The sequence below is a fragment of the Dreissena polymorpha genome, chromosome 13 (genome assembly GCF_020536995.1).
Source record: "Dreissena polymorpha isolate Duluth1 chromosome 13, UMN_Dpol_1.0, whole genome shotgun sequence".
Classification (NCBI taxonomy): Eukaryota; Metazoa; Mollusca; class Bivalvia; order Myida; family Dreissenidae; genus Dreissena; species Dreissena polymorpha.
The window spans coordinates 26,985,451-27,008,720 of record NC_068367.1 but is presented as its reverse complement, the minus strand read 5'-3'; the positions used below and the strand labels follow the sequence as shown (position 1 = coordinate 27,008,720).

The window sequence follows — 23,270 nt, the reverse complement described above, 5'->3', positions numbered from 1 at the left end:
CTTTGTCGTTTGTTATGTGTGATATTTTACTACCACTACAACAACTGACTACTATTTCTATTTAATTCCAAAACTCACTAAAACCACACATCCACCAGTTTTCATCTTATAATCATTAAAGAAATATAATATCCATTTTAATTGTTCATAAACTATTATTTGCAGAAGACAAGATGGTAACAAACAATGCAACACACACATTAAAAGAACACATTTAACATTCAATAACTCATGAATTCTTACATGTCGCCTTACATTAACGTTACAATCAAGCAATTAAATATCAAAATACATTAAATAATTATACAAGAAGGCAGAAGGTACAGTACCCACAATATAAACATTGAATAACTTTGAAGAATTATTACTAAACATAATATGGATATCTTATTAAGTAGGCCTTCCTCACAATGTAGTTTTGTAATCAGAAATAATTTCTGTTTTTATGTTGTATTTGTCATAAAACATGTATTCATCATGAGCCAAAACCAAATGCGAATTCAAAATATCAGAATAAATACTGCATGTTATAAACTTTTACATAACTAAGTTGCTTTTCTTACTGGCATATAATCTGTATGCATGCTTAGTTACATAAGTTAAGAAAAATTCGGCTTTTCAGTGACACACGTTGACAAAATAGTCATATACACCAGAGAAATATGGACGGTTCGATATGATTATTATGAGAAATGGTAAATTATATGTACTCAACTTGCATCATTTTGATAAATGATAATCACATTTTTAGAAGACTCAGTTGACACTAATTGGTATATTGCTCTTGACCTTAAACAGACATGTTTAAGCTGTTGGTTACTGTAACCTTATATGGATCCTGATATGAAAATATTTGACGGATCACAAGGTCAATGAGACAAGTTACGTTTGCGATGCACTTACACCAATCGTGTTTTCTTGAAAAGGATGTTCATTTCAAGTATTATATCAACGAGAGAAAAGATATTAACGTAAACATACTTAATCTAAACCCTTCGGCTTGATTGCATCATAACCCTGATATTTATTTATCTATCAGTTATACAGACATACGCGATGAAAAAAGAGCAACATAAATGTGTACTTCAGATAAAGATGTTCGTGAAAGAATTTTTGGAACACTATTCAGGACAGTCAGTGTGCCTTTGCTGTCATTCTCTTTGACGGAAAAAAAACGTATTGTTCTTTTTCTTACTTCATCTTATTAAATTCTGACACTGATAAAACAAAACTTGACACAAACTATTTCCTATGTGGCAAATGAAATGTACAATGCACCTAAGGGGCACCTTATGAAGGAGACGGTTTTATACACGCCTATTGTTATCTGGCACAGCAAACATTTATGACGGATTAAGTAATTTTCTTAAAAAAGGCTCAATACTGTCGCCAGCGCTATGTAACAAAATCATTTTTGAAAAACGTATGATACCGGTTCTTCGATGAAAACATGCTTCTCTTATGTTTTGTTTAAACCTGAATATGAGTTAGGAAAGCGTTGTTTATGGAACAACTGCAGATAATCAGTAGATTTAGTCTCCAAAATCATATTAATCTGTACATAACGAGGATTATAGTGTGACAGGTGAGTATGTGAAATATTGTCTTTTTTATCTATTTGCCTAAAACTCATCGGAAACAAAGTTGAATTATATTCATTTAAAAAGTAATGTTGGCTGCATCCGTTCTATTCAGGAATAGCAACACATATCAATATTGGTTTATAAAAGCTCGGTTATTAAAGTATTTGAATTTTCCAATACTCATGTATTCAATATATGCAAACTAGATCTGAAAGTTTAAAATAATTGATTGTGAACCAAATAGCAACATATATGTTATGACAACGTTCAACAAAATACAGTAAAATATAGCATATCGTTTTCAAATACATCAATAGTATTTACGTATATAGAATATCAAAAGTTGACTTATAAACTGATCTTTTCCATAATTAACGTTGTTCCAAATGGCCTTTTGACGCACATGTATAACAGGGGTGAAATTATATGTGTTGATATGTTTACAGTGTCAATTTTTTAAACAACGATCAAGGTCACAGAGCATGTTCATAAACTGAATTATAGACACAACAGTGGGATCAAATATCAACTAGACATTTATCTTGTGAGATTCATAGGCGGTATGGAGTAATGGACATTACTGTCTTATATCATTAATTTACGTACTTAATTGGTTTATTTTTAAAACCAATCAAAAAGGAACTAGAATTTGCATTAGAGACTTGCCAGTATTGATTCATCCGAATATATTAATAAGTATCAGTCCAAAAGTTAATACTTTAGTAAATTAAACAACTGACTAAATTTACAATTGTTAATACTCAATGGAAACCATTTCAATATTTATTCACTTATTTGTGTTTTCACAAAAAAAAATGAGGACCCTGCTGCTTATAAGTGCATTGGCCATCACGCGCTTAATAACTACAGCTAATATAGGTACAAAATACAACTTATGCTGATGTTGTTTCAAAACATTAATACATACACATGTCCTCAACATAACCAGAATTTTACAATTCCTCTAAATAGTAAGACCGTTTTCAATATAATGTATTAATTTAGGGAAACATATTTTGGTTTTTAATTTGGTTTTAAATGTGACCATAACACAATTCAGCGCAGAGATGTGACATGTGTGTCTTAGTATAACACGTTTAAACGCTGGAGACATGTTTTGCTCCTGGAAACCAATGCAATCCTCACGTCCATACTACATCTCCTGGACTGACCGCAAACACAAGTTCGTCATCTACATCAAGAGCAACTGATGCTTCTGCATCAACACTGCCCACAAGCACAAGTTCGTCATCTACATCACCACCAACTAATGCTCCTACATCACCACTGCCCACAAGCACAAGTTCGTCATCTACATCACCATAAATTAATGCTTCTACATCACCACTGCCCACAAGCACAAGTTCGCCATCTACATCACCAGCAACTCATGCTCCTACATCACCAGGGCCCACAAGCACAAGTTCGTCATCTACATCACCAGCAACTAATGCTCCTACATCACCACTGCCCACAAGCACAAGTTCGTCATCTACATCACCAGAAATTAATGCTTCTACATTACCACTGCCCACAAGCACAAGTTCGCCATCTACATCACCAGCAACTAAAGCTCCTACATCACCTCTGCCCACAAGCACAAGTTCGTCATCTACATCACCAGCAACTAATGCTCCTACATCACCACTGCCCACTTCCACCGGTTCAATGCCTGCAACAGCGTCTATTGAAACAACTACTATATATTTATATATATATATATATATATTTAATTATTTATTTATTCATTTATATATACATGGTAACAAAATATTTAAATATACAACAGTTGAATGGAAGAACATGGTGACACGTATGGACATTAATGTACTCGTTACTATATACATGGGTAACTTGACTCGTTTGCGTATGATTTCACCATACTTAGTGTCCCTCAAGGTATAGCTGTACAATACCATACATGTTTTAACAGGTACTGTTTTAGATAATGAAATAACCGATTGCATGTTTGTGTACACTTCAAGTCTTAACACGATACGTGATGTAATTTTGTATCTGGAAAAACGGTGGTTACTTACATGATTCAAGTATGGGTCATATTTAAAGGCATAAACAGAAAATAAAGGTATAGATTCAAATTAGACGACAGTTCATTAAGGTTCAAATATATCCCCTCTTAAAGTTTTGTATATTTATGGTTTCTAATGCTCCTACTTTGCTAAGCTATGGCAGCGATATGTGAGGGGACTTTTACACTCCTAAATCATATAGTTTGTTTGTTTTTGCAGACAACATGGCATGGGGCCAAAACAAAGGAACCTCTGTTAGATCCTTCTTTGTAGTACACACATTGATGATAATAAGTGCGACGGCTCCATAGAGATTTGGTAACTGTATAGCCAATTATTGGTTTATTGCTCTATCTTGTGGATTAACCCATTCATGAATTAAATTGAGTGAATAATGTGGTTTTATCTTTATTAGCTCATTTATATTACTGCTATAACTTGCCCTAATACTACCGCTTTTCATTAAAGTCAAATATGAAAAATGTAACGTATTGTTTGCTTTTCTAGGGACAATCTTTAGTTTTTCATATAATGATTGTGTCATTTGATCAATACATTTTTCAAAAAACAAAACATTAAGATAATAATTTAGTTTAGGAGAGGACACAACAAATTAAGGAGATGATACATATACCAGCCTCAGGGTTTTAATTTACTTAGAAGGAAAACTTTTAAAAGAACAAAATGTTTGGAAATGCGTGCATCCACTCTCTATCTTCCTTTTGAAGAGTATTTTGAATGGTCATTCTTAAAGATTAAACATTCTAAGATATCCTGAATGTTTTCTATTTTTAGATCATCAAAGGTGGGATATGATAAGGGCACAGCACAAAGTTTTTTGTTGAAAACATATTATTTTCTTCTGACTTTTGGCAGTTCGTTCAACTGTTAAAACCTCTGTTTCAAACAAAAAAAATCTCTTAAATGATTATTCATGTATATGCACCATTCCAATGCCATGAGTCGTTTTATACATAAATAAATGTGTGTTTTGTTTTCTTATTTCCAATCATGTTATCACCCTCACAGGCAATCTGTCAAATTTTGAACTCGACGCCGCCCAATGCTACCAAATGACCCGGTGTCCGTGCGATCATCGGCCGGGCGCCAGCCCGATGAGCTTAAAATACGCTGTCCGCTGATCGGACGGTGATCGGCCTCTATTTGTAACTGAGGTATCAATTCCTATTATTTTACCCGACGGGCCCGGGATGGAATCGAGTTGATATCGAAAAAAGATCGGCCGATCAACGCCCAGCGATCGCACGACATCGGATTCAGTGTATGTATATCGGTTAAAATCAAGGTATTTCCCATCGACATATACATCGACCGTCTGTTTGCTGGAGGGCCTCCACAAAATGACTAACGGACGCCGGGTGGAGCTCGTCATGATACACGTACAACGAATCCGATGTCGGAAGATCGCCGGGCGATAACCGTGCGTTGATCGTCTCATCTTGTTTTCGATCGCAACTCGATTCCTTCCCCGGGCCCCAAGTCGTGTAAAATTTTAAGTAAGAGTTAAAATTAATCCGGCGCCACCCGATGCTACAAAATGACCCGGTGACCGTGCGATCAGCGGCCGGGCGCCAGCCCGATGATCGGAAAAATACGTCGTCCGCTGATCGGAAGGTGATCGGTCTCTATTTGTGACTGAGGTATTAAACTGTCACTCATCGTACGGCGGACGGCTCCGACATGTCGAGTCTTCCCGATGCCTGGAAATCGGAAACATCGGCCGGCAACCGGATTATTTGTGACTGAGTCATAAGCGAGCAGCATGGTTATCACATCATCAAGCAATATGTTACTTGGAATCCTTACATTACACTCGCTAACCTTTATACAACCAATTAACATAATCAGTATTTTTCAACTAAAATGAACTAAGCAAAATTTGTTCTAAACAAAAGCACAGTATAAACGTGTTAGAATCAAGATAAGTCTGAGTTTTATATATTAATCAATAAACAATGTATTACTTGGAATCGTTACATTACACTCCCTAATCCCTCGTTACGCCATTTTGGACGAAAGTTGCTGATTGTCTTGACGAAAATGAATACGCACAATATCTTTATCTGGTTACAAACACCAAACACCAAATACAGATGAATGCAATCACGTTACTAAGTGCTTCTCGATGCTAACTTCGTGAAATATACGAAAGGACATTGGTGTATGGCTAAATAATATGCGATATGTAACCATGGATTAAACAAGGTCAAGTGGCCACCAAAACGCACCATTGGTTGTATGTAAACACAAAGTTCCTTGAGAGCGTTTCTCATCAGACTGCCTCTGCTCAAATATCCCTCTGGCTTCGGAGCTGTGATTACCTGCAAACTTACGTTAAACACATGCATTTTGTTTTCATAGCTGAATGCCAATTGTTCTATTGTCATAAAAAATATGTTGACTTTCTGATACAAAATGCATGCGAAAAAAAAAGAAATCATAATAAATCTTAACGAACGGCGAATAGTATATACAAGCATGGACATGAATATGCATTGCTTACTCTCCACTAGCAGGTATATACTCGATAGCGATTGCACCAGTGATGATTATGTTAATTTGATTTACAAACCCGTTTTAAATAAGAAATGGCGAATTAGAAACCATTTAGATGTTGATTAAAAAGCTAGATTTCACATACATACACATAGGAACATATCCGATAAGTTTTTTTTCCGGAATATTATAATTTGTATGCACAGCTTTCATTTGAGAAACGCCATCGATGTGGCATGTTGTTTAAGTAGGCGACATCAGAAATTGACATTATGTAGCGCGCTCACAATTAAATTGGTACGATATTGTCCTTGCACGATATTGTTCATGAAAAATGCTTGTTTACACAAGTTTCATGCTATTATTTAATATAAAATTTATTTGGTAAATTGATTGTTTCTGTACTTAACTTTTGGCAATGCACTTTCTATAAATACCCAGCATTTTCGGTATTTTGCGCGTTCTCGGTAAATCTATAAACCGTGTTTTATTGGCGTCGCTCTGGAGAGCGGCGACTAGTATGTAATGCATTTTTGTTTTCGCTTATGAGAGGAGAAGTTATTTTACGGATCAATGTATATACTTTTGTTTCAAGAATATCTTGCAAAGTGGTGATTTTTTGTGTTCATTAGTGTAAATAAGTACTGCATTTGTGCCTATTACATTTATTACAACATTTATTGCCAATAATGCAAAGCTAATTGTTTTAATAAATAACTGATCCACAACTGATCACAGGGGAAAGATCACAGGGACTGGGTAAATACGCGAAACTTTCTGGTTTTGTATAAAAACAAAACATTATCAAAATATATTTATTTTGTGGTTTTTCTAATTTGATTATTTAGTGGAGAATCAATGTAGTACGATATTTGACGACCTATCGCGCAAGCAAGTTTATTGGATGGCGTAGTGGTACGAACACGTACAATGTATTAGTTTATTAATAGACATATAATAACGATCGCTATACACAACTTCACCAAATAGCAGTATATAAATGATTTCAGCCGTAATAGCTCAGTTGGGAGAGCGTTAGACTGAAGTTGTTTATGCAACAATCATCTAAAGGCCCCCGGTTCAATTCCGGGTTCCGGCACGAACGGAACAGTTCGGCGGCTGACAATTTTTTCCAGTCAGGTTAATAAATATAATAAAGCTTTATTTTATGTAGACATTTTAAAATCCATTTTACTACAATTGGACATTTTTATTAAAATTAATGGATGCCGCGTGGTGGCAACGTTAATTAAAATTTCTTACATCACTTAAATATCTTATAAAAAAAATACACGTGTTTTTATACTAACAAATAAATGCAAACAACACATCTATTATCCATGTATTTTTATAGTTGTCTATCATAGGCCCTAAGTACTATCCCTTCCACATATAGAGCGCAAAGCGCGACACGCATTAATGATTTTAACAATGAGTTGCGATTAAGGAAGCAGCCGCTTATCAAGGAGTAGCTGTGTCCCAGCAACCCGTTTCCCTAGAGTCAAGCACTCCTCGGAGTTTTTTTTAAGAACCACATATAGAGCGCGAAGCGCGACACGTATTACTATCCAGGTGGTATGGGCCCTTTAGCATTATCCGACCATTACGTCCATAGTTATCTTCCTTAGAATTTGAGAAATTTTGAAATCGTTGTTCGGAGTCCAATCTTTTCGTCCGATTGTTCCCACACTTGCACAGGTTTTTATCAATAAGGACCCAACCCAAACTCTCTATATGAGCAATATCGGACCATAAGTCCAGAATTATGTCTCTTTGAATTTAAAAATAAAATTGAAAAACTGCTTGGTTAGGTGATTATGTCAACATTTTTCATCAATTTCTTTCCAAACTTACAGTGTCTTAATATCAATGAATATTTTTACCTCATTAAAAATGAGAAACATCGGGACATTAAGTCCTGAATTTGTTTTTATTAAATTTGACAAAATAAACAATTTCCACTTGTTTAAAAGATTTTTACAACCTTCGTTTGCATTTAATCAAACTAGTTAAGTGTTTTTATATCAGTATTACTCGAACCCTATTGAAAATGATGAATATCGGAGCAATAAATCTATTATAATCTTTTACTGAATTTCAACGTATTGTGAAATGCAGCTTCTTTATGCAATTTACAGTTTTCATTCATTTTTTTCAAACTTTTACAGTGTTTTCATATTAATGAGTACTCAACCCCTATCGTAAATGAGCAACGTAAGACTAAGTTCAGAATCATCTCTCCTTGAAGTTGAGAAAAATATGAAATTACGCTTTCAAGATGAAGCAGATTTTTTAAAACCTACACAGTTCTGTTCTATTAATGAAAACTGCACACGGATGCCAGTAAAAAAAAAGGAAACCAATGTCAATAAAATGAACTATAAAATATTTGGGGGTTACAACACAAAATCATAGATAATTGTAATTTGGGGGTTATAACACAACATCATAAATAATGGTTATTTGGGGGTTATTACACAAAATTATAGATAATGGTAATACCAGTATCTTTTTCTATTTTTTTAAAAATAATCGGCCAATATATTAATATTTACAGTAGAAAAAAAATCGTTCCATGTAACTTCATTGAGTGCCTTTTACACTGAAATTCCCGACGCCCTTTGATGCTTTGCATCAATACTTATCTTGTAAGCTCTAGTAATGTTGTGTTTCCAGCGTTTGTTGTAACAAAGAAATATCAATTAACATAATAGATATTTGGTTGTAACACAAATGTGTACAAATCGTTAATTCGAACATAATGGGCATCAGCACAAGCGGACTTTCATAATCGTCATAATTAACTTTGTCCTCGTATTAAGAAATGTTAATTTTGACGTCAGAGACTGATAATGTCGTTTTCTTGGCGTCAGGATGGACCGTCGTTACGTCCGTAGAGCCGGTCATGATATATAGCGAGAAAATGTGGACTGTTGGTGAACAATTTAATGTATAAACTCAATAGAAAAAACATTGTATAAGGTCACTAATAGTGCAACTGTTTCACGAACATAAGACCTTACCTTGTGTGAGAGTCCATGCATACATTTTGTCGTTTACGGGACTTGTTAACCCATTTATGCCTAGTGGATTCTCCCATCCTTCTAAATTGGATCAATTTATTTCCAAAATTAGGTAAGTCTATTATATTTATTTCTATATTTAGAATATTTCTTACATCAATTCCTTTAAGCAACCAGTGCAGACCCTGATGATACGCCGCATCATGCGGCGTCTCATTTGGTTCTATGCTGTTTGCCAAGGCCTTTTTTCTAGACGCTAGGCATAAATGGGTTGACTGATTTTCGTATTTTTGAAAAAATCATGTCTAAATATGTTTACTAACAAATCTATAATGTTTCGAAGAGTCTTTACTAATGATAGCAAGAACGAAAGTTGGACACTATTGCCTGCCCCGGAATTCGAATCCGTCTGATAACAAAAGCAGGGACCTATGTATAGGTTCCTTTCAAAAGCTACAGCGCTGCAAGTTCGCAAAGCAGACTCTCGTGATATTGATTGAAACATAAATTCCGCTATTTTGTAATTGACGTTTTTTTATTCCAAAATGTTGTGGGAAAGCGTTACAAACTCTGTATAATTACACAGATTTTGAATGATAATTATCGGTGAATGAGTCTATATTTGTAAACCTTTTTCGTAAACATGAGTGTTATTTCGTTTATTCAATATACATGATTTTTGAATCTAAGGCGATTATTTTTGTATTTGTCATAAAACTTAACTGCGAACAATCAATCAATGCGTGTTATTTCACTACCACTACAACCACGACCACTACTTTCATACGTAAGCTCTTTATAATAATAACAAAATTCATTGAAACCACACAATACCCATCAGTTTTCATTTTGTAATCACTAAGGAAATATAATATCCATTTAAAATATACACGAACTATTATTTACAGATGACAAGATGGTAAAGAACAATGCAACACACCCATTAAAACAACACATTTAACATTTAATAACTCATGAACTGTAACATGTTGGCTTACATTTAAGTTAACATCAAGCTATTAAATATTAAAATACATTAAATAAGTATACAAGAAGGCTGATGGTACAGTATATAAAATATAAATATTAAATAACTTTGAAGAATTATTACTAAACATAATATGGGTATTTTATCAAGTTGGCCTTCCTCTCAAAGTAGTTTTGCAATCAGAAATATTTTCTGTTTTTATTTTGTATTTGTCATAAAACATGTATTCATCAAGAGCGAAAACCAAAGTCGCATTCAAAATGTCGGAACAAATACTGCATGTTATAAACACATACATAACTATTTTGCTTTTCTTACACGCATATAATCTGTATACATGCAAAGTTACATAATTTAAGAAAAAAACGGCTTTTCAGTGACACGCGTTGACAAAATAATTATATACAACATAAAAATATGCACGGTTCGATATGATTATTATGAGAAATGGTAAATAATATGTACTCAACTTGCATCATTTTGATAAATGATAATCACATTTTCAGAAGACTCTGTTGACACCAAATATCATATTGCTCCTGACCTTAAACAGACCTTAAGCTCTTGGTAACTTTAACCTTATATGGATACTGATATAAAAAAAATATTTGACGGATCACAAGTTCAATGTGACAAGTTACGTTTGCGATGCACTTACACCAATCTTGTTATCTTGAAAAGGTTGTTTATTTCAAGTACTTTATCAACAAAAGAAATGATATTAAATACTAGTATAATTAGTCTTAACCTGTTTATTTCGGCTTGATTGCATCATAATCTTGATTTATTAATCTATCAGTTATAAAGACATACCCGATGAAAAAAAGAGCAACATAAATGTTGACTTCAGAATAAAGATGTTCATGAAACATTTTTGAACACCATACAGGACAGTCAATGGGCCTTCACTGTCATTCTCTTTGACCGCAAGTAAACCTTATTGTGCTTTCTATTACGCCATCTTATTGAATATGATACGGATAAAACAAAACTCGAAGCCAAATATTTGCTATGTGGCAAATGAAATATGCATTGCACTTAAGGGGCACACTATGAAGGGTCTAGAGGTCGAAACGGTTTTATACACGCCTATTGTTTTCTGGCGAAGCAACCATTTATGACGAATCAAGAAATTTTCTTAACAAAGGCTCAATACTGTCGCGAGCGCTATCTAACAAACCGATTTTTGAAAAACGTATGATACCGGTACTTCAATGAAAACATGCTTTTTTATGTTTAGTTTAAACCTGCATACGAGATAGGAAAGCATTGTTGAGGGAATAACAGCAGATAATCAGTAGCTTCAGTCTCCAAAATCATATTAATCTGTGCACAACGAGGATTTTAGTGTGACAGGCAAGTATATGAAATAACGTCTTTTTTATACATTTGCCTAAAATTAATCGAAAACAAAGTTGAATTATATTTATTTAAAAAGTAATGTTGGCTGCATCCGTTCTATTTAGGAATGGCAACACATATCAAAATTGGTTTTGAAATATTCGGTTATTAAAGAATTTGAATACTCCAGTATTCAATATATGTAAACAAGATCTGAACGTGTAAAATTATTGATTTTGAACAAAACAAGCAAATGTATGTTATGACAACGTTCAACAAAATACAGTAAAATACAGCATATCGTTTTTAAATACATCAATAGTATTCGCGTATATAGAATTTCAGAAGTTGACTTATAAACTGACCTTTTCCATAATTAATGTTATCCGCAGTTATTTTAAGTAACTAACTTAAAAAATGGCAGCCTTTTGACGCACATGTATAACAGGGGTGAAATTATATGTGTTGATTTGTTGACAGTGTCAATATTATAAGCGTGATTTACGATAAAGGTCACAAAGCATGTTCATAAACTGAACTGTAGACACAACAGTGGGATAGAATATCAACTAGACATCTATCTTGTGAGATTCATAGGCGGTATGGAGTGATGGACATTACTGACTAATAGCAGCAATTTACGTACTTGATAAGGTTTTTTTTAACAAAACAAAAAGGAACTGGCATTTTCACAGCCAAAAATCAAATATATTTTAATATTTGAATAATTGAAAATGCGTTGCCATTCGATTTATTTTATACCTAATTTAGCATGCAATTTATTGTTTGGTCAACTTCAAAACATGTAAAGAACATTGTTCTGTCCTTTTTTTTAAACAATCTCTGTTTTATGCCAATAAACGAAGGTTGGAAAACAAGATGCTGCATGGAATATATGCAGATGCCCGCATGGGAGACTTGCAAGTATTGAGTTATCCGAATATATTAATAAGTATCAGTCCAAAAATTAATACTTTAGTAAATCAAACAACTGACTAAATTTACAATTGTTAATACTCAATGGAAACCACTTCATTCACTTATTTGTGTTTTCACAGAAAGAAATGAGGACCCAGCTGCTGATAAGTGCACTGGCCATCACCCGCTTAATAACTACAGCTAATATAGGTACACAATGCAACTTTTGCTGGTGTTGTTTCAAAACATTAATAATTGCACATAACCATGCAACTTTATGCTTTTTTAAATGTATACGTGCTTATTATTATGTCCTCAACATAACCATAATTTTACAATTCTTCTTAATAGTAAGACCGTTTTCAATATTTACTAACAACCGTATGTATATACATGTAATGTATTAACTTAAGGAAACATATTTTGTTCTTTTAATTTTGTTTTTAATGTGACCATAACACAATACAGCGCAGAGATGTCTTATGTGTGTCTACTAAGACACACATAAAACGTTTAAACGCTTAAGACATTTTAAGCTCCAGGGAACCAATGCAATCCGCACTTCCATACTACATCTCCTGGACTGCCCACAAACACAATTCCGCCACCTGCATCAACAGCAACTGATGCTTCTACATCAACACTTCCCACAAGCACAGGTCCGCCACCTGCATCTCCAGTTACTGATGCGTCTACATCAATACTGCCCACCAACACAATGTCGCCACCTGCATCACCAGTAACTGATGCGTCTACATCAATACTGCCCACAAGCACAAGTTCGCAACCTGCATCACCAGCAACTGATGCTTCTACATCAATACTGCCCACAAGCACAAGTCCGCCACCTGCATCACCAGTAACTGATGCTTCTACATCAATAATGCCCACAAGCACAAGTTCGACACTTGCATCACCTGCACCTGATGCGTCTGCATCAATACTGGCCGCAAGCACAAGTCCGCCACCTGCATCACCAGTAACTGATGCGTCTACATCAATACTGCTCACAAGCACAAGTTCGCCAGTTGCATCACCAGCACCTGATGCTTCTACAATAATACTGGCAACAAGCAAAAGTCCGCCACCTGCATCACCAGTAACTGTTGCGTCTACATCAATACTGCCCACAAGCACAAGTTCGATACTTGCATCACCAGTAACTGTTGCGTCTATACTGCCCACAAACACAAGTTCGCCATCTGCATAGCCAGTAACTGATGCTTCTACATCAATACTGCCCACAAGCACACGTTCGCCACCTACATCGCCAGCAACTGATGCTTCTACATCAATACTGCCCACAAGCACAAGTTCGCCATCTGCATCACCAGCAATTGATGCTTCTACATCAATACTGCCCACAAGCTCAAGTTCGCCATCTGCATCACCAGTAACTGATGCTTCTACATCAACACTGCCCACATGCACAAGTTCGCCATCCGCATCACCAGCAATTGATGCTTCTACATCAATACTGCCCACAAGCACAAGTTCGCCATCTGCATCACCAGCAATTGATGCTTCTACATCAATACTCCCCACAAGCACAAGTCCGCCACCAGCATCACCAGTAACTGTTGCGTCTACATCAATACTGCCCACAAGCACAAGTTCGATACTTGCATCACCAGTTACTGTTGCGTCTAAACTACCCACAAGCACAAGTTTGCCATCTGCATCACCAGTAACTGATGCTTCTACATCAATACTGCCCACAAGCACACGTTCGCCACCTACATCACCAGCAACTGATGCTTCTACATCAATACTGCCCACAAGCACAAGTTCGCCATCTGCATCACCAGCAATTAATGCTTCTACATCAATACTGCCCACAAGCTCAAGTTCGCGATCTGCATCACCAGTAACTGATGCTTCTACATCAATACTGCCCACAAGCACAAGATCGCCATCTGCATCACCAGCAACTGATGCTTCTACATCAACACTGCCCACAAGCACAAGTTCGCCACCTGCAACGACAAACGCCACCGCCCGTAGAAAGAGAGAGGTCGATGAGGGCGAGTGTGTGGCTAACGCAGAGTGTGTGCAAGACGGGGAAACGCACTTATGCAAATGTAAGGAAGGATTCACAAATCAATCATCAGAGTGTGTTCAAGGTAAATATGAAAGCAAGATTGTATATATATATTTAGTTATTTATTTTATATATATATATAGGGGATGGCAACGGTTAATCGGTTAACCGGTTATCCGTTTCTTAAGGAGGTTAACCGGTTACAAAATTGATATTCGCTTACTCTTGCAGAAAACACAATATTTGGTTGAAACGCAATAAATTTTCAAATCGTTAGTTTTGTTTTAATTCATTTCACTGTATTGGCTCATTCGCTTATCTTATCGCAAAATTATCGGCAACCACCACCCCGTGATGCTCCCCTGTGGATCAAAAGCGATTAAATTTGTAAACCATCGGCACGTAATTCTTAAAAAATATTAGTTATTAAAACACAACATAATTGAAATTCTGCACTAGCTTTTATTGATCAAGGTGTAGAACAATAATTATGTGTAAATGACATGAAGGTAATATTACAACAAAGAAATATCACAGTTCGGCGACGAGCATGTAAAAAATGTCAGAAATGACTTTCGGAAAAAACTGTCGAAAATGACTAAGTATAAGATTCAAAATGTATAATATTAAATTTAGAACTTGAATTTGAATTCCAAATTTAAAGGACCAACACAACAGAGTTTATTTGCATATACATGTAATTATTTATAAACGTATATGTTTTTTCGGATGTTTTTTGTTTCATTTACATTTATGTGGTACAACGACAGTCGGTTAACCGGTTAACCGCTCGAATATCGAAACAGGTTAACCGGTTACGGATTTGCTTAGGTTTGCCATATAATAAATAAAAATATATATATTTACCATGTGTATATATATATATATATATATATATATATATATATATATATATATATATATATATATATATATATATATATATATATATATATATATATATATATATATATACAACATTTCAATGGAAGAAAACGGTGATATGTATGGACATTAATGTACTCGTTACTTTATACATGGGTAACTTGACTCGTTTGCGTATGATTTCACAATACTAAATATCCCTCAAGGTCTAGCTTCACAAAACCGTTCATGTTTTCAACAGGTATTTTTAAATAAAGAAATAACTTTCTTCATGTTTGTGTTCACTGCAAGTCGTAACACTATATGTGATGAAATTTTGTATCTGGAAAAAACGGTGGTTTCTTACATAATTCAAATATTGGTCATATTTAAAGGTATAAATAGAAATTAAAGATACATGTATATATATATAGAATAACAATAGACGACAGCTCATTGAGGTTCAAATATATCCCCTCTTAAACTTGTGTTTTTATTCATGTTTTCTAATGCTCCTCCTTTGCGAAGCTATGGCAGCGATATGTGAGGGGACTTGTACATTTACACTGCTAAATTATATAGTTTGCTTGTTTTGCAGACAACATGGCATGGGGCCAAAACAAAGGAACCTCTGTAAGATCCTTCTTTGTTGTACACACATTGATGATAATAACTGCGACGGTTCCATAGAGATTGGTAGCTTTATAGTCAATTATTGGTGTATTGTTCTTTCTTGTGGATCAACCCATTCATGAATTAAATTTGGTGAATAATGTGTTTTTATCTTAATTAGCTCATTTATATTATTGCTATAACGTACCCTTATACTACCGCTTTGCATTAAAGTCAAATATGAAAAATGTAACGTATTGTTTGCTTTTCTAGGGACAATCTGTATTTTTTCATATAATGATTGTGTCATTTAATCAATACAATTTTCAAAAAACAAAACATTAAGATAATAATTAAGTTTAGGAGAGGACACAACAAATTTAGGAGATGATACATATACCAGCCTCAGGGTTTTAATGAACTTAGAAGGAAAACTTTTAAAAGAACAAAATGTTTGGAAATGCGTGCATCCACTCTATCTTCTGTTTAAGAGTATTTTGAATGGTCATTCTTAAAGATTAAACATTCTAAGATAGACTGAAATGTTTTCTATTTTCAGAGCATCAAAGGTGGGATTTGATAAGGGCACAGCAACACAGTTTTTGTTGTAAACATATAAGTTTCTACTGACTTTTGGCAGTTTGTTCAACTGAATCTCTTAAATGATTGTTCGTGTATATGCACCATTCCAATGACACTGGTTGTTTTATGCAAACATAAATGTTGTTGTTTTTCTTATTTCCAATCATTTTATCACCCTCACAGGCAATCTGTCAAATTTTGAACTCGAAGCCGCCCGATGCTACAAAATGACCCGGTGTCCGTGCGATCATCGGCCGGGCGCTAGCCCGATGAGCGTAAAAAAACGTTGTCCGCTGATCGGACGGTGATCGGTCTCTATTTGTGACTTAGGTATCACTTAAAATTTTACCCGACGGGCCCGGGAAGGAATCGAGTTGATATCGAAAAAAATCGGCCGATCAACGCCCGTTCTTCGCCCGGCAACCGCCCGACATCGGATTCATCGTACGTATATCGGCAAAAATCAAGGTATTTAACAGGGACATATACATCGGCCGGCGACCGTCCGATTGCTGGAGGGCCTCCGCACAATGACTAACGGACGCCGGACGGAGCTCGTCATGATACACGTACTACGAATCCGATGTCGGGCGATAACCGTGATTTGATCGTCCGATCTTTTTTTCGATCGCAACTCGATCCTTTCCCCGGGTCCGACTTCGTGTCATATTTTAAGTCAGAGTTAAAATTAATCCGGAGCCGCCCGATGCTACAAAATGACCCGGTGACCGTGCGATCATCGGCCGGGCACCATCCCAATTATCGGAAAAATACGTCATCCGCAGATTGGACGGTGGTCGGTCTCTATTTGTGACTGAGGTATTAAAGTGTGTCACTTATTGTTCGTCGGACGGCTCCGACATGTCCAGTGTTCCCGATGCCTGGATATCGGAAACATCGGCTTGCGACCGGATTATTTGTGACTGAGTCATTAGCAATCAACATGGTAACCATATCATCAAGCAATGTATTACTTGAAATCCTTAGATTACACTCGCTAACCTTTATACAACAAATTAACATAATTAGTATTGTTCAACTAAAATGAACATAGTAAAAATTAGTTCTGAACATGAGCACAGCATGAACGTGTTAGAATCAAGATAAGTCTGATTGTTGATATTAATCGATAAATAAATAACTTTCTATCCTGTTAATGCAAGGATGAGGTGATGTAATAAACAGTGGATAAAGTCATTTATCCTACACTTACAGCTCAATATTTTTATAGAAGAAAACTCTTGGTGCAGCGTCGTAGCCACGCTTAGTAAAATTTGCAGAGCAATGTTGAGATTACAAGGAAAAAAAGGAAAATGTATGTCAAAGAATAAAATCTATTTCGGAAATTGGGGCAATTTAATGAATTTTAGGCACTATGATATTCACAAACAAATATTATCATTAAGTACAATTGGTTCATGTTGAGGCAGATAAATATTACAATTGAATAACTTCAATTGATGCCAAAATGGCTCAGCAAAATGATTTGGAAAATCCGTATATTAAACAAAGCGCCGCACTGTACACTGCGATGCTATAATCATGGTGGACATCGGAACGTACCGAGCTAGAATCGGGTGTTTTACGGCAAGGTCTGGTTCTATTTTTGACCTAGATACACTTCGGGTGGTTAGCGTTTTCGGAATCGACCTAGTGAAGGCAGATCTCCGGTCAGCTGCCTATCGGGCTGACCTTATTTCGGCCCGTGTTTTAATAAGGGTCGGTGTCAGGGGGACGTATTTACAGCCTATTTAGCATATTATGCGCTATATATACGGCGAGTACGTATGCACCTTTAAAGGCCCCTTTCGGACACACAATAGTTATCACCGGAAGTGACCTAGTGCACGCAGATCTCCAATTGACTGCCTGTCGGGCTGACCTAGTTTCGACCCAGGGTTTTATTTAGGGTGGGCTTCAGGGGGACGTACATACAGCCTATAAAGAGTTTTACGCGCCATATATACGGCGAGTGGATATGCACCTTTAAGGGCCCGTTTCGGACAAATAAGAGTTATCCCCTGGAAGCGCCTTGTGCACGCTGATCTCCCGTCGGCTGCTTGTCAGGCTGACATAGTTTCTTCCCTGGATTTAAATGAGGGTCGGCGTCATGGGGGGGGGGGGGGCGTACGTACAGACTATTTAGCATATTGTGCGCTATATCCACGGCGAGTGGGTATGAACTTTGAAGGAACCCTTTCGGATAATCAAAAGTTATCCCCCGGAAGCGACCTAGTGGAGACTGATCTCCCGCGTTGATCATTACAAACACCATCATCACCATCACCACCACAACCATCACCTTCACAACCACCTTCACCACCACCATCATCCCCAACACCATAACCACCAACACCAGCAACATCATCATTTCCACAACCACTACCACCATCGCCACCACCATCAACATCATTATAACCACGACCACCACCATCAGCATCACCATCACAACCACCGACACCAAATCACCACCATCACCACCACCATCACCACCAATATCACCGCCACCATCAACACAACCACCATCAACACCACCATCATCACCACCAGCACCACCACCATCGGCTAAATTGAAGAATCATCGTGGCATCCGTAAACGTTGCGCCATCCTTCTCCAGCAGTGGAACCGGATCGTGAAAGAGTCCCATCTGACACGAACTGTAAACTGAAATGAAAATAAATTTAAAAAACTACTTTATCGAAAATATACTCTAGTATCATTTTAACCAACGATAATATTAAGGGGCGATAACAGATAAATAAAATAAACACGTATTATCATATATACCGGTAGGTAAATTTGAATACGTCCATTTGCAAGAAAATGTCAGAGTTAACGTTAAACAGCTGCACTGAAAAAGGGGATAAGATGATGTAAGACCTTAGTTACTGCCTTTAGTTAACCGTATTGCTGTTGGAAAACAGAACGAAAACGCTATCGAGTAGACTCGATTTTAAGAGCTAAGCCGTTTTAACAATGCTTACGCTGACTCGGACTCGCTGTACCAGCACCGTCGACCCGCGTCAGTGTTTACGCTAGCGGGCAAAAAAGTGTGTCCCTCGCAGTAAAACTGAGGAGCCTTGCCAGAGTTTGAGCAGACAGACACACGGACAGAGCGTCAACACCATTAAAACGTCCTAGCTCTAGAAATCAAGTCGAATGGACAGTGTTGTCTTTCTGCGTACCAACAGCAGTACTGCTTACCATAGGAACTCAATCGCACATCACAAATGTCTCTTTTATCATACCTGTCTAACGTCAATTTCAAACAGATATATTATCACTTATCTTTGTTATTACAGCAGTGGCAGAGTTGACATTTCAACGATCCATACTTCGATATTTTTACTGTGACCTCCAGCAGTTGGTCACGCTGTATCCGATCCCATCGCGAGTTACTGTCTGTATCCAAATAAACGGACAGCTGTTCGAAAAAGATGTTAGAAATGACACCCACGACGTATATTAAATACAGACAAAGGACATGTCGCCAATATATTTTGTCGAAATCTATTGATTCAAGTTTTAAAGTGTTCCAAACCACAAACCACTATTTTTCCAAATTAGTTGCAGCGGGACAACCTTATATATACGATAAAAACTGTCAGTTTTGAAAGTTCAAAAGGAGTGGATTCCGTCAAAGTATTCATACACTTTTGGGCGCACGAGTGCATTTTTAAATGGCTATCGCTTTCATGTGGAAACAACAAACATATAAATGGATGTTTATGTTCTGCTTAAATTCGGTAATATACTCGTTGTTTTCAATACTTTTAGCGGTATTTTAGTCAACAAATTATTTTTTCGTTCTTTTTCGTTTTACATGATACATGTGTATTTTTTTCATTTTCGTCAACCAAACTTTTTAACACTAATCACACTTACAAGCACTTTCACAATTGCAAAGCATACGCAAATAAGTAATAAGTAATAAACATTTACATTTACCTTATCAGGCGAACTGCATATCCATTTATTTCAATATCACAACAACCATTGATCAACCTGATCAAGTTTCACACCTTGATAAACCACCTGATCACATCTCAGAAAGGTGTAACGTGCCACTAGCTCAAATAAAAAAGTAAAGTAGTGATGCAAAGATGGGCACTGTCAATTGTATTTAATACAGCAATTATCAGCTTATTCGCACAACTGAAGCATTGTGTCGAACTGATAATGTATGATTTAAAAGAAAGAATACTTTACACATTTTGTGATTTTAAGTCTGCATTAACTGTAGTCCTATGAGCTAATCCTAGGCTTGAAAGTGTATGTAACGTATAATTAGTATATAAAAAGAATTTCTGAATGATATTTGGATGGCACCAGTCGAAGTTTAACGAATCCTTTAAACGTTAACACACGCCTAGTGATATATATTTTTTAGTTTGGCCGCACACTGTCAGATCGTCGATGGTATTTTTGTTTGATCGGACGTAGGTTGTATACTGTTAAAACATCGTCCAATTTCGAATAAGATCGTGGCGACAAATTATGCAACGAAAGGCACTGAGCAATGTTCAATAGACTGATACATGAAAAGCAAGAGTTTAGAAAACCCCACTAATCAACCCGGTACAAACAACGCTGGTCCATTATTTCAACCAATTAAACAAAAGATAGCTTACCGGTACTTTAAATAATAACGATTCATACGGTGTGTGACTTAGAAAGGATTATAAATGGGACATCTTTATTTGTACCTGCAGATTAGTGTGTTTTTCCAAAAAGTTCCTTTTCCGGGATACATATATTATCGTCAAGGTATCGGGCGGCCACCGGTACAGTCATCCAAAGGCCTTTATTTTACGGGCGGCGGTAAACTCGATTCATCTTTTAGTGAATTTCCTTTGCAATAATCATGCATGCGCGACGACCCTCACATTCACATCGGTACATTTATACTGTTTTAAAGATTGAAATGCATGCCCTATTAGTAGTTCATTACATGTATACATGTAAGCGTAAAATATATATAAATATAAACGTGACATTGACCTACCGGTCGCGATCCATTTCGTCACAACCCACTTATCAGACCCGCAGACTAGACGCACGCAAGAACGCAGGACAAATACATTCATTTGATGAAACTTTGTGAAGGCAGCTCGGACACCGTTAGGCTAACGCAAGGGTATCTCACATTTGACGTACGTTTATTAATTTAAATAACGACAGAAGTGGATCTGCGAATGATGCGGTTGACATGCTACCGTACGTCAGTCGGTTGTTGTGAATTATGTAAACATGAATTAATGTAAACAACCCCGAATATACTACCAGAAAAGAAAACAAGAAATATCTTCTTTTAAAGATATTCGGCGTATATCCTGACTTTGAAATAAAGGTAGAAAATTGATTTTTCTAAGTCATTAAATTAAAAACAAAGGTTTTAGTATTGCTGTGCTCTTTTTTCACTCAATAGTCGCATATCCACTGCATGAAATGTTTGTAATGAAGTGAACGAATATTAAACCACATAACAGTGTTCGAAAATACAAACACAGTTTACTACGTGAGATCACATCACATGGTTTATTATGAATTTATTTCATCGTCATCGAACCATGTGGTATGTTGATATTTAAATAAGACGCAGTTTTCTTTCCACACATTCAAATAACACGGTTACATCCGCGTCATGCGAAAGTGGGTCTTTATGGCATATGCGGAAAGCGTAGCTTAAGCCCAGCCTGCGCACTTACGCAGTCTGGTCAGGGGCTACGCTTTCCGCTATAACAAAATCACGAAATGTATCGTGATATCTCCCGAGTAGCCTATTCAGTATGCATATTCTGACAAGACTGCGCGGATGCACAGGCTGTGCTGCAGTCACGCTGGCAGCATATTGCATAATACCCATTTTCGCATTACGCGGATCTTTAAAAAAATCATTGAGTCTTGTAAACGGAACATCAAACCAAGATACATTTCGATTGAAAATTGAAGTCACACTTTATTATTTATAGCAAACTGGCAATTGTCGGTAGCCTATTCTGGCTTTCATACGTCACACATGTGTGGCTAGTTAATTAAACGATTTCCCTTTTATCATGGATACTAATATTTTGGTGTTTATTTTTTCACAATACAACACACATGTCAGTCACAGATAGGTTTTCACAATATAAAATAGCATGATACTACTTTTCAAAATAAAATACTAAAACAAAAACATAAAATAAAATCCTTCCAGATCGGTATCGTGTAAACATGTGCTTTACATGCCTGCTAGCCTTTACACAGCTACTACAGGACTAGGACTATTTGTTGGCAGTTATTTCCGGTTTAAAGTCACATGTAGTTAAAACGTGTAGACGATTTAACTCGTTTAACTGTATCAGCTTACTATTTCGTTTGTTCTTAAATTTCAATCTTAACATGCATTGAATGTATACTTCAAATCAATATAAAGTATAACAATGATAGGCTAAAGTTATTAATCTATAACACCATTTCTATTGTTTTTTCCTTTACTCATTTCAAAACATATCGCCGAACTGTACGCGCTTGCCTACTAAGAAAATCATTTGATTGCATAATTCAATGACGAATTAAATGTTGGACATTGTTAAACTCAGTTGTATTAAAGTATGACGTATTTGTGATTTAAGGATGGATTATATTATAAAATTAGTGTAAAAGCGTCGGAATATATGACCGATGAGATTGCATTCTAGATTTCTTTGACAATTTTTAATGTACTCCAACAACGTGATGTTTTAAATCAAGACTTTTAAGTGTTTGTGTTGAACATGAGAACAGTG

At 36.1% G+C, this 23,270-nt stretch overlaps 2 protein-coding genes across 2 annotated transcripts in view; one reads left to right on the top strand and one right to left on the bottom strand.

Moving 5' to 3' along the window:
• Positions 1–23,270, bottom strand: part of LOC127855708 (A-kinase anchor protein 9-like) — a 477,990-nt gene that overhangs the window by 203,404 nt on the left and 251,316 nt on the right. The gene's annotated exons all lie outside the window — the stretch shown is intronic.
• LOC127854529 (uncharacterized) lies at positions 12,547–16,627 on the top strand. Its single transcript, XM_052389593.1, has 5 exons — positions 12,547–12,610; positions 13,021–13,499; positions 13,611–14,523; positions 15,904–15,938; positions 16,477–16,627. Exons 1-5 carry the CDS (start codon positions 12,547–12,549, stop codon positions 16,495–16,497), a joined length of 1,512 nt encoding a protein of 503 aa, XP_052245553.1. The 3' UTR covers positions 16,498–16,627.

Excerpts from the sequence above, each read along its gene's own strand:
- LOC127854529 (XM_052389593.1), top strand. The coding sequence starts at position 12,547 with ATGAGGACCCAGCTGCTGATAAGTGCACTGGCCATCACCCGCTTAATA. Across the intron at positions 13,500-13,610 it reads GTCCGCCACCTGCATCACCA|CCAGTAACTGATGCTTCTAC; the intron begins GTAACTGTTGCG and ends CCATCTGCATAG. Across the intron at positions 15,939-16,476 it reads GCCAAAACAAAGGAACCTCT|AGCATCAAAGGTGGGATTTG; the intron begins GTAAGATCCTTC and ends TTCTATTTTCAG.